Consider the following 16,740-nt stretch of genomic DNA (forward strand, 5'->3'; position numbering starts at 1 on the left):
GACAGAGGGATCATAAATTGGGTAGTGGTAAGACTGGCTCGTACAAGGGGAGAAGGGAGGTGTTGAACTGTAAGATGAGGTTTCCTACTATGTACTAAGCCTGTAAGAACAAACATCTATTTTATAAACATTGGGATATTTTGTTACAAGACCCAAAATGAATGAGCATATTGGATAGAACCCCCTCATTTGTTTTCTGTAGAGGAAGGAGTTTGGCTCATGGATATCACGGAGTTTATACATGTCCGACAAAATGTCGCAGGGTGCTGATTGGTTGACGTATAAATGAGGTTGTAGCAGGTGTAAGGCGTGTAATGTATTATCTATTTCTAAAGAATTGTTTAGTATGAATACCAATAAAAGATACAAAATAGCCTATTATTTCAATTGCTTATCTGAGGGGGTGGTCTATCTGGCAACCTGTATGTGGGTCAGACCAAGTGAGAATGTTAAAGGAGAAGGAAAGGTTAAAACTAAGTAAGCCTTATCAGAAAGGTCCATCTAAATATACCAGTAAACCCTCAAAGTAATGTTGCTCTGAGTCCTCTGTCAAAAGAAACAGCACATTTCTTTCCTTCTATTGTGTACTCATGGGCTTCTGTATCAGACTTCCTGTTTTCAGCTTAAACCTCATTGCCCTGGGCAAGAGCATGCTCAGTTTGCTCCTCTTCCCCCTCCCCCTCGCTTCTCTACTGTAATCTGAGCCCAGAGCAGGGAGAGACTCAGGCAGGAAGTGATGTCACACCATGTTAATACTGCAGCTCCTATCCTAAACAAACAGAGAGTTTCTAGAGCTATTTACTCAGGTATGGTAAAACATTCTACAGAATAAATATAGCATTCTAGCTTGCACTATTGCAGCTAATCTATTGGCAATAAAATGCCTCCGTAGCTTTCCTTCTCCTTTAAGACCATCTTTCAGCAGCCGAAAGAGACGATATGAAATGGGCAAAGCACTGAGGAATGACACACTGTGACTTGAATAAATTGTGACTCCAGATCAGAGATAAACCAGATCAGAGATCAGGAGGGGTCATAGGGGTACATTATCAGCCAGGGACGTTTATTCAATTTATCACCTAAAATGGAATTTGGTGGTTTAAATCGGGAGTGGGCGGTCTTGTGTATTATTCATTCATTGATATATTTATATATATATTTTTTTATTTATTATTATATTATTTTATGTTTGGCTTATATGTTTTCTACTACATTCTTTATGAAAACCATTGAGCTTTTGAGAAAGTGGCTACGAAACGTGTTAAGTGAGATAGTTGTGAGCATTACAGGCAAAACTCTGCTGCTGTATTTTCGACATTGATTGGATGAAATAAATAGAGAATCGTAACGTTTGACTGTAAGTGGTGCTCCATTGTACACACAGGAATACTACGGAGCACATACGTGCAGCACATTTGGAGCAGATAAAGTGGGTGCTCCCTGGTGCTATTCTTTGTGTGTCATCTATAAACTGATACTGGTTTACAGGGCAGCGGATAAGCCCATAACAATAAACAGTATATTTTGCATTAGACATCGGCTGAACTTTGGCCCAACAGAAACGGCACCGGCACACAAACACATTTAGGCAGTTACAATAAATCGAGACAAATGAATAATTTAATTGACAATCGATTGACGTTTTGTGCTCATGTAACACAGTATTTTCATGTTTAAACTAATTTTGCCAAACCCTAAAATTCTACAGCAATCTTAATAAAAAAGTTGTTTTAAACAATAAAATAAAAAAACCTTAACGTTACCACCAAGATAAAAGAAGGAAAGTGGTATAAAGTAGGGTGCTTGGGTGCCATGTTTAGCCGAGTGCTGTGGGGGTAGGTTGTGGGTTCAGAGGCAGGATTAGTCCCATTGGAAGCCAATCTCCTGTAGAAAGAACGTTGCTGCTATATTGCTGCTATACTTCCTTGTGGTTCAGAGTTTCCATGTTCTCTGCTGCCCCTCACGCCTCCTGCTCTGCACATGTTCTTGGCTTGTGTTGGGCTGTACATTCCCACACTTGGGCTTCTAGTTTGGCTGATTTGGACCCTACTCCCCAACACTCTGGGCATATATGTCAAGCAGGAAAAAGAAGGGGGGGGGTTCAGTTTACATAGACCATCTTGCAGGATCACATCTGATCTGCACAAAGTACAAATTTCATTTGCTGATGTCCCAGGACAATAAGGAGCATGGGGAGATCATACAGTGGAATGGAACAAAAGTACACCAATGTGTATGGCAAACTAGAGACTATCTGTGGGCCAATACCTTAACATAGTACGGAGTCAATTAGGTCCATCAAATTGAAACTTTTATATGTAAATAAAACCTGCGAGAAGAAGGCAAAAACCCTACCTTGAAGTTCCAGCCAGTGAACGGCCTCCTGAAGAACTAGCCCTGTGGCTTCCACTGAATTCTGGAAAGTCTCATCAGACTGCACATGCCTTTAAATGGAAAATGCCAACTCCTATTGCAGGTGGAAGGCAAGAAATCCCAATAAGTGTTGCAGTCTGATGAGATCTCGCAGTCATTGCAGGGATAACAGAGGCTTAACCCTTGCATTACTGTGGAAACACTGCCCATACCAGTCCTGATAGTCTGCCTTAGTTACACTGATTGGGGAGGGAGGGGAGGTTGTTGGAGTTTTGTGATTATGGAGGAAGGAAATTTCTCATGCTCTGAGTGGTTACTTGCATCCCAAAGTTCTCTCCTTTCCCGGCAGCCATTTTTGGTGTAAAGAGAAAGCGCTTGGTGTTCATGTCTCCTCCTACAGCGTCACACTGCTTCTGCTTCCGCCCTCTTCCCGTCTGTAATTCAATCAGCCCGGTCTCTTTATAGCGCCTGATTATATAGCCAACAGTCGATTTGGGAATCAGAGTTAGTCTGCTGATCTCTCGCTGCGATTTTCCTTTTTGGGCAAGTTTTATTACCTGATGTCTGTCGCTCAAGCTTCGCTCCTTGCTTTTCATGTAGATCACTATCAATAACAAGGTGAGAGCTCAATAGCTGGTGTCATTCCAATGTTTAATAAAAAGACTTTTTTGTGAAAATGTCTGGGGAAAACAACTGTTTCATTCACTTTGCTTTATTATTTGACAAAAACCTATGACATGTCAGCCTTCTGGTCACTAAATATCAGCACATTCTAATATATATAGTAATGGCAACCGACCAGCCAGCAGCATTGGCTTTCACTCTGCCCCCTCCTAGTCACACAAGAAAAGCTGCCAATCAAGCAGGCTGCCATGGAAATGCGCCATTCACATGCAATGGCTGCCAGCATGTTTAGTGATAAGGTGGAAAGGGAACCCAGCAATCCAGTTGGGGGCGGGCAGCTTTTTCATGTAATAAAGAGGGAACAGAGTAAAAGTAAAATACAAGTGCCAGGAGCCCGCTGAAGGGACAACATGTAGTGAAAAGAACAGAGACTATCAGTATTAGAGCAACAATGCTGCTCTCAGCTCCCTCTCCTTGATCCCTGCATGGCTGCAAACTGATTATATTCCCCCCAATTACATAGAGCACAAGGTAAGTCACCCAGTCAGTGTTTAGCTTGAAGGTTTAGGCTGGGAAAGGCTGTGCTCACCTCTGCTTGGCGTCACATCAATAACATCGTCCATGGATGAGCTCTGATCTCCAGGTTCATCTTCCTGCTTGATCCAAAGAGACAGCTCGGGGTTAAACACTGCAGCACCTGCAAAATAAAACAGAAAGTTATCAAGAGGTTATCTGAATCCCAAAGCAGAAGGTAACGCCCATGTGAGGAGAAGATACAGGGCAACACGATTATCACAAAAAGGGGGAGGAAAATGAAAACCTATAAACAGCCAAACCATGTGCCCACAATGCTGCCCCCATTAATGACACTTTAACAGGATAGTCATGTGATCATACTTGGGTAACCAGGTTAGAAGATAAGATAATGATGCTACAGAAGCCTAACCTCATTACTTCTATTTACACAGATGGGTGGGAGTTGCCATATTGCTTCCCTTGTCCTGTAGCAGAGACAAATGGCAGGTACTATTACACATGCAGCTGTGTGTGTGTCTCACTATAATGACAACCTGACATTCCCGATTTTCCCCACTGCTACTCACTGGGGTCTGTGCTAAACTCTTCTTCCTCCTCCTCCTCCTCTTCTCTCAGCTCTAGCTCCTCCTCCTCCTTTTGGAGGTTCCTTTGGAATCTCTGGTCACTCAACGCTTCTTCCATTTTCACCCGCAGCAGGATGTCTGGTCTGATCTGTGAGGGCCCTAACAAGCAATGAGAGAGGTTCAACAAGGGCCACACATATTATGAACACAGGATTTATTCCCAAGGGATCCTACAATTACTTTGTAGTCAGACTCTTCAGCAGATTAGTGGAGAAGCCATCTCCTCAGCCGTATCATGGATCATGAAGAAAACTGCAGAGTCTTTAAGTGTGAAAGAAAATGTTGTTTATTATTGACACACTACATGTTCCTCTGGTGAAAGTTACAGTGTGAGCAAAATTGACTTTTAAGCACTTCATTACCCAAAAACCCCAAGTGTGTCTACAGCTCCATCATGTGGCCAGTAGACAAAATGTATCAGCGTAGCTTTATGCATATGAAAACTATGTTGCCATCTATTCATTGAATACACCAATAATACTTTCAGTAGTGTTACAATATAGTATCAATAGGAATAGGTTATATTCTCACCGTAGCAAGTCAATTATAGTGTCCATAAATTCAGTGTCATCCAGTTTGAGTTTCAACTGTAAAAAATACATATATAAAGTTTAAGTATAGAATCTGTGTTAAATATACTAGTGTTATTTATTTATTAATTTACAGAAAGCATTTGAGACTCCAGGCTTCATTTATCCCAAAAGGTTTGATACAATTTAGCCTATCCATCCATTTAGCCTCACACTGTAGAAAAGTTTTCTTTCTATCACCCCCCTTCATGGACATTCAATTTGTTCAGGTACCATCCACCTTAAACTGGCAGCTTTGTGTTTAGCTGCATGAAAGTCTTTCCCCACTGGAGTATGTGTTTTCTTTTCTGCTGGATTAAATGAACTGATAGATCTCTTATGTTCACTTATCTGAACTCTTACGTTACGGGAAGTTTGTCCCACATAAACCATGCCACATGGGCACTTTAATGCATAAACCACCCAATCTGTATTACATGGAAAATATTGTTTTACACGAATTTTGTTACCATTATGTGGGTGTGCCATGTGGTCTCCCTTAATTATAGAGTTGCATCCTTGGTCCATCCTTGGACAGGACCATAAATTTGATAAACTGTTCCGTGAATGACCACTCTTTTCATATAAAAGAGGTAGGAACATCTCCAACCATTTGGTTAGAGCGGACCTTGGCACACAGAAATCTACCACAAGAATTTTAAGTACCCCGAAAAATGGCACCTTTACCTGTCTGAACTGTAGTTGCTGCAACTCTATAATTAATAATAATTCCTGTAAAACAATATTTTCCGTGTAATACAGATTGGGTGGTTTATGCATTAAAGTGCCCATGTGGCATGGTTTATGTGGGACAAACTTCCCGTAACGTAAGAGTTCGGAAAAGTGAACATAAGAGATCTATCAGTTCATTTAATCCAGCAGAAAAGAAAACACATACTCCAGTGGGGAAACACTTTCATGCAGCTAAACACAAAGCTGCCAGCTTAAGGTGGATGGTACCTGAACAAATTGAATGTCCATGAAGGGGGGTGATAGAAAGAAAACTTTACTACAGTGTGAGGCTAAATGGATGGATAGGCTAAATTGTATCAAACCTTTTGGGATAAATGAAGCCTGGAGTCTCAAATGCTTTCTGTAAATTAATGAATAAATAACACTTGTATATTTAACACAGATTCTATACTTTAACTTTATATATGTATTTTTTACAGTTGAAACTCAAACTGGATGACACTGAATTTATGGACACTATAATTGACTTGCTACGGTGAGAATATAACCTATTCCTATTGATACTATATTGTAACACTACTGAAAGTATTATTGGTGTATTCAATGAATAGATGGCAGCATAGTTTTCATATGCATAAAGGTACACTGATATATTTTGTCTACTGGCCACATGATGGAGCTGTAGACACACTTGGGGTTTTTGGGTAATGAAGTGCTTAAAAGTCAATTTTGCTCACACTGTAACTTGCACCAGAGGAAGGACCTTTGGGGTCCGGAACATGTAGTGCGTTAATAAAAAACAACATTTTCTTTCACACTTAAAGACTCTCCAGTTTTCTTCATGATCCAGGCCACACATATTACCTGCAGTAACACAGCACTGGAGCTGTAATGTCTCTCACCTTTGGATTTAATCTCCTCCTGCTCCTCATTACGTGTGCTGTAACACGGCTCATCCGACTGCTGCACCTTCACCAGAATCCCAGGATTGGCAATTTCATAACCTTAACAAAGGGACAAGAATGGTACTTGCCAAAGTGCTCATAGTCCTTACGTTTATTGAGTAATATGGGAATAAAGGCAAGTACTCAGCAGGCTGGATATTGGGGAGACAGCAGGGCACTAGGGTGAGTAGGAATGAGGTGCATGTGGGATATTGGGGACACACAGCAGGGTACTAGGGTGAGTAGGAATGAGGTGCATGTGGGATATTGGGGAGAGACAGCAGGGTACTAGGGTGAGTAGGAATGAAGGGTGGCATAGTGGGAATATTGGGGAAGAGACAGCAGTGATACTAGGGTGAATAGGAATGTTAGGTTGCAATGTGGGATATTGGGGAGAGACAGCAGGATACTAGGGTGAGTAAGAAGATAGAGGTGCATGTGGGGATATTGGGGAGAGACAGCAGGAATACTTAGGGTGGGGAAATAGGAAAATGAGGTGCAGTGTGGGAATATTGGGGAGACACAGCCAGGGTTACTAGGGTGAGTAGGGAATGAGGTGCATGTGGGAAAACATTGGGGACGACCACAGCAGGGTACTATAGGTGAATAGGAATGAAAGGTGCATGTGGGATATTGGGGAAGACACAGCAGGATACTCGGGTGAATAAGGAATGAGGTGCAACTGTGGGATCTTGGGGAAGAGACAGCATGGCATAACTAGGGTGCGGGAGTAAGAAGATGAGGGTGCATGTGGGATATTGGGGAGAGACCAGCAGGATAGCTAGGGTGAATAGTGAATGAGGTGCATGTGGGATATTGGGGAGACACAGCAACGGGTACTAGGGTGAAGTAGGAATGAGGTCATGTGGGAATATTGGGGAGACACCAGCAGGGTAACTAGGGTGAATAGTGAATGAAGGTGCACTGTGGCTATTGGGGAGACACAGCAGGATACTTAGGGTGAATAGGAATGAGGTTGGCATGTGGGATATTGGGGAGAGACTTAGCAGGATACTAGGGTTGAGTAGAGATGAGGTGCATGTGGGATATTGGGGAGACACAGCAGGATACTAGGGTGAATAGGAATGAGGTGCTGTGGGATATTGGGGAGAGACAGCAGGATACTACGGTGAGTAGAGATGAGGTGCATGTGGGATATTGGGGAGACACAGCAGGATACTAGGGTGAGTAGGAATGAGGTGCATGTGGGATATTGGGGAGAGACAGCAGGGTACTAGGGTGAATAGGAATGAGGTGCATGTGGGATATTGGGGAGAGACAGCAGGATACTAGGGTGAGTAGAGATGAGGTGCATGTGGGATATTGGGGAGAGACAGCAGGATACTAGGGTGAATAGGAATGAGGTGCATGTGGGATATTGGGGAGACACAGCAGGGTACTAGGGTGAGTAGGAATGAGGTGCATGTGGGATATTGGGGAGACACAGCAGGGCACTAGGGTGAATAGGAATGAGGTGCATGTGGGATATTGGGGAGAGACAGCAGGATACTAGGGTGAATAGGAATGAGGTGCATGTGGGATATTGGGGAGAGACAGCAGGATACTAGGGTGAGTAGAGATGAGGTGCATGTGGGATATTGGGGAGACACAGCAGGATACTAGGGTGAATAGGAATGAGGTGCATGTGGGATATTGGGGAGAGACAGCAGGATACTAGGGTGAGTAGAGATGAGGTGCATGTGGGATATTGGGGAGACAGCAGGATACTAGGGTGAGTAGGAATGAGGTGCATGTGGGATATTGGGGAGACACAGCAGGATACTAGGGTGAGTAGGAATGAGGTGCATGTGGGATATTGGGGAGACACAGCAGGATACTAGGGTGAATAGGAATGAGGTGCATGTGGGATATTGGGGAGACACAGCAGGGTAGTAGGGTGAGTAGGAATGAGGTGCATGTGGGATATTGGGGAGACACAGCAGGATACTAGGGTGAATAGGAATGAGGTGCATGTGGGATATTGGGGAGACAGCAGGGTACTAGGGTGAATAGGAATGAGGTGCATGTGGGATATTGGGGAGACACAGCAGGGTACTAGGGTGAATAGGAATGAGGTGCATGTAGGATATTGGGGAGACACAGCAGGATACTAGGGTGAATAGGAATGAGGTGCATGTGGGATATTGGGGAGACACAGCAGGATACTAGGGTGAGTAGGAATGAGGTGCATGTGGGATATTGGGGAGAGACAGCAGGGTACTAGGGTGAGTAGGAATGAGGTGCATGTGGGATATTGGGGAGAGACAGCAGGATACTAGGGTGAATAGGAATGAGGTGCATGTGGGATATTGGGGAGAGACAGCAGGGTACTAGGGTGAATAGGAATGAGGTGCATGTGGGATATTGGGGAGAGACAGCAGGATACTAGGGTGAGTAGGAATGAGGTGCATGTGGGATATTGGGGAGAGACAGCAGGGTACTAGGGTGAGTAGGAATGAGGTGCATGTGGGATATTGGGGAGAGACAGCAGGGTACTAGGGTGAGTAGGAATGAGGTGCATGTGGGATATTGGGGAGAGACAGCAGGATACTAGGGTGAATAGGAATGAGGTGCATGTGGGATATTGGGGAGAGACAGCAGGGTACTAGGGTGAATAGGAATGAGGTGCATGTGGGATATTGGGGAGAGACAGCAGGATACTAGGGTGAGTAGAGATGAGGTGCATGTGGGATATTGGGGAGAGACAGCAGGATACTAGGGTGAATAGGAATGAGGTGCATGTGGGATATTGGGGAGACAGCAGGATACTAGGGTGAATAGGAATGAGGTGCATGTGGGATATTGGGGAGACAGCAGGGTACTAGGGTGAGTAGAGATGAGGTGCATGTGGGATATTGGGGAGACACAGCAGGGTACTAGGGTGAATAGGAATGAGGTGCATGTGGGATATTGGGGAGAGACAGCAGGATACTAGGGTGAGTAGAGATGAGGTGCATGTGGGATATTGGGGAGACACAGCAGGGTACTAGGGTGAATAGGAATGAGGTGCATGTGGGATATTGGGGAGACACAGCAGGGTACTAGGGTGAATAGGAATGAGGTGCATGTGGGATATTGGGGAGAGACAGCAGGATACTAGGGTGAGTAGAGATGAGGTGCATGTGGGATATTGGGGAGAGACAGCAGGATACTAGGGTGAATAGGAATGAGGTGCATGTGGGATATTGGGGAGACACAGCAGGGTACTAGGGTGAGTAGGAATGAGGTGCATGTGGGATATTGGGGAGACACAGCAGGGTACTAGGGTGAATAGGAATGAGGTGCATGTGGGATATTGGGGAGACACAGCAGGATACTAGGGTGAATAGGAATGAGGTGCATGTGGGATATTGGGGAGAGACAGCAGGATACTAGGGTGAGTAGAGATGAGGTGCATGTGGGATATTGGGGAGACACAGCAGGATACTAGGGTGAATAGGAATGAGGTGCATGTGGGATATTGGGGAGAGACAGCAGGATACTAGGGTGAGTAGGAATGAGGTGCATGAGGGATATTGGGGAGAGACAGCAGGGTACTAGGGTGAGTAGAGATGAGGTGCATGTGGGATATTGGGGAGAGACAGCAGGATACTAGGGTGAATAGGAATGAGGTGCATGTGGGATATTGGGGAGACAGCAGGGTACTAGGGTGAGTAGAGATGAGGTGCATGTGGGATATTGGGGAGACACAGCAGGATACTAGGGTGAATAGGAATGAGGTGCATGTGGGATATTGGGGAGACAGCAGGGTACTAGGGTGAATAGGAATGAGGTGCATGTGGGATATTGGGGAGACACAGCAGGGCACTAGGGTGAGTAGGAATGAGGTGCATGTGGGATATTGGGGAGACACAGCAGGGTACTAGGGTGAATAGGAATGAGGTGCATGTGGGATATTGGGGAGACAGCAGGGTACTAGGGTGAGTAGAGATGAGGTGCATGTGGGATATTGGGGAGACACAGCAGGGTACTAGGGTGAATAGGAATGAGGTGCATGTGGGATATTGGGGAGAGACAGCAGGATACTAGGGTGAGTAGAGATGAGGTGCATGTGGGATATTGGGGAGAGACAGCAGGATACTAGGGTGAATAGGAATGAGGTGCATGTGGGATATTGGGGAGACACAGCAGGGTACTAGGGTGAGTAGGAATGAGGTGCATGTGGGATATTGGGGAGACACAGCAGGGTACTAGGGTGAATAGGAATGAGGTGCATGTGGGATATTGGGGAGACACAGCAGGATACTAGGGTGAATAGGAATGAGGTGCATGTGGGATATTGGGGAGAGACAGCAGGATACTAGGGTGAGTAGAGATGAGGTGCATGTGGGATATTGGGGAGACACAGCAGGATACTAGGGTGAATAGGAATGAGGTGCATGTGGGATATTGGGGAGAGACAGCAGGATACTACGGTGAGTAGAGATGAGGTGCATGTGGGATATTGGGGAGACACAGCAGGATACTAGGGTGAGTAGGAATGAGGTGCATGTGGGATATTGGGGAGAGACAGCAGGGTACTAGGGTGAATAGGAATGAGGTGCATGTGGGATATTGGGGAGAGACAGCAGGATACTAGGGTGAGTAGAGATGAGGTGCATGTGGGATATTGGGGAGAGACAGCAGGATACTAGGGTGAATAGGAATGAGGTGCATGTGGGATATTGGGGAGACACAGCAGGGTACTAGGGTGAGTAGGAATGAGGTGCATGTGGGATATTGGGGAGACACAGCAGGGCACTAGGGTGAATAGGAATGAGGTGCATGTGGGATATTGGGGAGAGACAGCAGGATACTAGGGTGAATAGGAATGAGGTGCATGTGGGATATTGGGGAGAGACAGCAGGATACTAGGGTGAGTAGAGATGAGGTGCATGTGGGATATTGGGGAGACACAGCAGGATACTAGGGTGAATAGGAATGAGGTGCATGTGGGATATTGGGGAGAGACAGCAGGATACTAGGGTGAGTAGAGATGAGGTGCATGTGGGATATTGGGGAGACAGCAGGATACTAGGGTGAGTAGGAATGAGGTGCATGTGGGATATTGGGGAGACACAGCAGGATACTAGGGTGAGTAGGAATGAGGTGCATGTGGGATATTGGGGAGACACAGCAGGGTAGTAGGGTGAGTAGGAATGAGGTGCATGTGGGATATTGGGGAGACACAGCAGGATACTAGGGTGAATAGGAATGAGGTGCATGTGGGATATTGGGGAGACAGCAGGGTACTAGGGTGAATAGGAATGAGGTGCATGTGGGATATTGGGGAGACACAGCAGGGTACTAGGGTGAATAGGAATGAGGTGCATGTAGGATATTGGGGAGACACAGCAGGGTACTAGGGTGAGTAGGAATGAGGTGCATGTGGGATATTGGGGAGACACAGCAGGGTACTAGGGTGAATAGGAATGAGGTGCATGTGGGATATTGGGGAGACACAGCAGGGTACTAGGGTGAGTAGGAATGAGGTGCATGTGGGATATTGGGGAGACAGCAGGATACTAGGGTGAGTAGGGATGAGGTGCATGTGGGATATTGGGGAGACACAGCAGGGTACTAGGGTGAATAGGAATGAGGTGCATGTGGGATATTGGGGAGACACAGCAGGGTACTAGGGTGAATAGGAATGAGGTGCATGTGGGATATTGGGGAGACACAGCAGGGTACTAGGGTGAGTAGGAATGAGGTGCATGTGGGATATTGGGGAGACACAGCAAAGGACTAGGGAGAAGAATGAGGTGCAGTAAATGAACAGGAGGGAGGGGAGAGAAACAAAACGTACCAAGAGCGGTGAGCGCCCCATGAATCTCCTTCATGACATTCTTATAGAGGAGTTGCTGCCAGTCTTCCAGCAGTTCCCATTGGTGCAACGAGAAATAAACTGCCACGTCGTTAAATGTCACTGTGCCCTGGAGCAAAATAAACCAATCAGCTAGAAATGTGTCATGCCCCGCCCCTGCATAGACGCAGCACCGCCCACCTGCCAATGACACACGGGGGCTCCATCTTTAGCTGATGCAATTAATTCTGTTGTCGCTAAGTGATGAAGCCTGATTGGCTGGAGAGACCATCGTTCTGCCGCTCTGCACGGACCAATCAAGTGCTCCCAGTGTGCTAAAGGCTCAGCAATGAGACAGGAGAATGATCTGTACATGAGAAGGGGCCCGTAATGTTCATACTATTGGCTGATTAACATGGAAATACGATGGAAACACGGGACTAATATTAAACCTTCATTTCCCCCCTATTTACTAAGCGCACAAGTTCTGTCATTCCTTTGGGTGATTACTGTGTATTTAGCCTGGTTGGCTCATGTGAGCCCAGTAATTGTACAGTGACATCATTAGAGTCAATGACAGACGGATGTGTCAGCCAATGAGGAGCAGTCGTGCAGGAGGGCGGATATCTGCTTATATTCAGCTCCACTGGGCCCACAGCTGACAGACAAGCCCCATGTCACTGGCTCTACAACTGCTCATTTGTCTCTCCGCCCACAAACACTATATAACCCACCCCCATCACTAACAACGCTAATCCCACCCACTTGTGTATAAGCCACGCCCATCCCTCCTGCGCACCCCGTAGCTCCGCCCACGCGCAACTAGAGAGGATTTCCCGGTCAGTGGGAGGTGTCTGGGCCGGTACAGGGGCTGCTGAGAGACTGACGGGGCCAGAGAATCATTGGGGCCTCAGTGAGTAACACAGGGGACACCATATTGTACAGGACTCCCGCCCAGCAGCGACATTGTAGCAGCTTCTCCTCAGTGTCCCGCACCATCATCCCGACGTACAACCAACACTACATTCCCGCTCCTTATTCCTCCCCCTCTCTCTTTCTCACCGGGTCTTTTATCTCCTCTTCTGCCATTTCTAATCCAACCGGTTACCGGACCCTCTGGATCTCTCTCAGCGGCTCCTAAGGCGGCGCTTCCGGTAACAAGATAATCACTTCCGCTGCAGCTCAGGCTCCGCCCCGTCACTGTGTGTTTCAGCGGTATCAGACACCAACACTGCGCATGCGCTTCCGCTCTCTCAGGCTTCCCAGAAGATTTGTCAATATTCTCTTGTTTCTAGTGAAAATAGGACAAAACACTCACAGCTTGTGCAGTTCAACTCCAGTTACTCACCTACAATTCCCTCTGATTCTTTGGCTCATACAGGAGTGTGACTGAGGCTTCATATCATTATTACTGATACACTGGCTCCCCATCTTATATTTATATATATTTATATATATGTGTCTGTTACACCTCCCTAATGTTCCTTTCCTCTCAGCTCAGCCCACAGTCCCTATTGTTACTGAAATCTCCCCACTTTCTCTTTCATCTCCTGCACTGACACCAGAAACATATACCGTTCCTGAAACTGAATTAAATAAGAGACCAGAATACTCAGCCCCTGCACTGAGATACAATTGTAACTAATAAGATAAACAAGTCTCTTGGGGGAACGGAGACTCACAGCTTAAAGGTCAATTTCACCTTTATTAGCAAAACTGTAATAACACATAAAACCTGACCCTAAAACCCCCAGAAATGGGTTCAGACTTCCCACAACCTGACACATTTTGTAAAATCAATATGGTAATTAGGGGGTGTGGCCAGAAATGTGCATAGTCAAATAGATTTGTGCCTCAAGCAGAGCAGAACCTTTTGTCCCTGTTTGTGGTTGTTTAATGTCGGGAGGTATGTATATGTATATGTGACAAAAGTTCTGTGGGGCAAGAGATATTCAAGAGCAAGGAAACGTATAATTATCTTTATTAATGGGCATCATTATGTAACGAGCAGCCAATAGCCAGTGTATAACAGGTCCCTTATAAAGAGCTCCTATATACACAGTAACACGGCTCCTGTACACAAAGCTCCCATATACATAGGGTTGCCACCTTTTCTGGAAAAAAATACCGGCCGTCCTATATATTTATCTTTTTTCCCCTATTAATAACATTGGGCTCAGCCATCATTTTTACCGGTCAGGCCAGTAAAATACCGGCCAGATGGCAACCCTACATATACACAGCTCCCATACACACAGCTCCTATTGGCCTCCCCCTCCAGAGACTGTCAGCTCTCCAGTCCATAATGAACACTGCTGTGAGGCTCATACACCTCAGCAACCGCTCCTCCTCTGCCTCACCATTCTGTCAATCCCTGCACTGGCTTCCGTTACCTTTCAGAATCAAATTCAAATTAATGACACTGACTTTCAAACACTTCATAACTCTGCCCCACCCTACATCTCTGAACTCATCTCTATATACTCACCCACTCGCTTACTACTCTCCTCTACTGACCTGCTCCTCAACTCTTCTCTCATTACCTCCTCACACACTAGGGCTGCTCCCCTCTGCTGGAATTCTCTCCCACAGTCTCTCCCAACCTTTCTGTTTTCAAAAGATCTCTTATACGCACTTCTTTCGAGAAGCCTCCCCTCACTCTGCTTAACTACCAAATACAACACCACATACAATACCACATTTCCCCCCCCCTCTTAATTCTGATCTTGCCCACTCCCACACCTTGTGTATTACTCTCTTCCCTTTAGAGTGTAAGCTCTTTCTGCATAGGTCCTTCCTCACCTTTTGTACCGGTATTGATTGTGATGTTTGTTACTCCATATATTCTATATATGTAATTAATATGATGTAGTTGTATAATCACATTTACTTTACAGTGCTACGCAATATGTTGGCGCTATATAAATACATGTTAATAATAATAATAATAATACACAGCTCCCATATACACAGCTCCTTTATACACAGCTCCCATATACACAGTTTCCATATACACAGTTCCTTTATACACAGCTCCCATATACACAGTTTCCATATACACAGCTCCCATATACACAGTTTCCATATACACAGCTCCCATATACACAGTTTCCATATACACAGCTCCTTTATACACAGCTCCTTTATACACAGCTCCCATATACACAGCTCCCATATACACAGCTCATAAATACACAGCTCCCATATACACAACTCCTTTATACACAGCTCCCATATACACAGCTCATAAATACACAGCTCCCATATACACAACTCCTTTATACACAGCTCCCATATACACAGCTCCCATATACACAGCTCCCATATACACAGCTCCCATATACACAGCTCCCATATACACAGCTCATAAATACACAGCTCCCATATACACAACTCCTTTATACACAGCTCCCATATACACAGCTCATAAATACACAGCTCCCATATACACAACTCCTTTATACACAGCTCCCATATACACAGCTCATAAATACACAGCTCCCATATACACAGCTCCTTTATACACAGCTCCCATATACACAGCTCATAAATACACAGCTCCCATATACACAGCTCCTTTATACACAGCTCCCATATACACAGCTCCCATATACACAGCTCCCATATACACAGCTCATAAATATACAGCTCATATACTGCTGTTTCCATCAGTCTCTCCCCTGTCCCCTCTGGACCTCGTCATGTCAGTGACTGGACCCAAATGCATTGGACCCCATGAATCTGATCCAAAGCCCAAGAGAGTAAAGCTGCCCATAGACGCAAAGATCTGATCGTACGAATCGAGGATTCGTACAATTTCCAGACTATGTGTGGAGAGTCCCGACATTTGTCGTCCGGCGGAGATTGGTCGTTTGGTGGATGGGACAGGTTAGAAGATTTCTGTCGGCTGCAGATAATATCTCTGTGTATATTGCTGATCTTATGATTTTCAGTGGGAGACTGTCACCAGCTTTGTCAGACATTACTTTCATACAATTCCTGTCAGGGGCAGAACATCAGCCCATCTGTTCTTTTACTACTTTATCTGATCCGAATGGTTAGTGGCAGGTCTGGAGATGGGGAAGTTCGATGGTACGATGATTTGTATGATCGGATCTTTGCGTCTATGGCAGCTTTACTGGCTCAGGATTTTCCTCCACAGACATATGGAAATTCTTATTTAACTCTCCAGGGTAGAAATCTATTGTGGCTAATGGAGGGACGAGCTGATAGAAGTACTGACTGATCCCAGTGGGCAGATGATTGGGCGTGTGTGCTGCTGATGGGTCTCAGCATTGGGCAGATATTGATTGTGCAGATATTGATTGTGCAGATATTGATTGTGCAGATATTGATTGTTCAGATATTGATTGTGCAGATATTGATTGTGCAGATATTGATTGTGCAGATATTGATTGTGCAGATATTGATTGTGCAGATATTGATTGTGCAGATATTGATTGTGCAGATATTGATTGTGCAGATATTGATTGTGCAGATATTGATTGTGCAGATATTGATTGGGCAGATATTGATTGTGCAGATATTGATTGTGCAGATATTGATTGTGCAGATATTGATTGTGCAGATATTGA

At 45.2% G+C, this 16,740-nt stretch overlaps 1 protein-coding gene across 1 annotated transcript; it reads right to left on the bottom strand.

Annotated features, from left to right (window-relative positions):
- Positions 1-1,602: 1,602 nt before the first annotated feature.
- On the bottom strand, positions 1,603-13,362 carry zfp282l.L (zinc finger protein 3-like, zinc finger protein 282-like L homeolog). The gene is made up of 6 exons (XM_018242125.2): positions 13,208-13,362; positions 12,149-12,275; positions 6,322-6,423; positions 4,101-4,256; positions 3,587-3,694; positions 1,603-2,977 (listed from the first exon to the last, which is right to left on the bottom strand). Exons 1-6 carry the CDS (start codon positions 13,232-13,234, stop codon positions 2,652-2,654), a joined length of 846 nt encoding a protein of 281 aa, XP_018097614.1. The 5' UTR covers positions 13,235-13,362; the 3' UTR covers positions 1,603-2,651.
- Between the last annotated feature and the right edge of the window lie 3,378 nt (positions 13,363-16,740).

The sequence above is a fragment of the Xenopus laevis genome, chromosome 5L (assembly GCF_017654675.1).
Source record: "Xenopus laevis strain J_2021 chromosome 5L, Xenopus_laevis_v10.1, whole genome shotgun sequence".
Lineage (NCBI taxonomy): Eukaryota > Metazoa > Chordata > Amphibia > Anura > Pipidae > Xenopus > Xenopus laevis.

What these genes read in the sequence shown, in the direction of transcription:
- zfp282l.L (XM_018242125.2), bottom strand. Translation starts at nt 13,234, where the DNA reads ATGGCAGAAGAGGAGATAAAAGACCCG. An exon ending in TGGGGCGCTCACCGCTCTTG is followed by an intron (nt 6,424 to 12,148) that starts GTACGTTTTGTT and finishes CCCTTTGTTAAG; the next exon opens with GTTATGAAATTGCCAATCCT. An exon ending in GGAGGAGATTAAATCCAAAG is followed by an intron (nt 4,257 to 6,321) that starts GTGAGAGACATT and finishes ATTGCTTGTTAG; the next exon opens with GGCCCTCACAGATCAGACCA.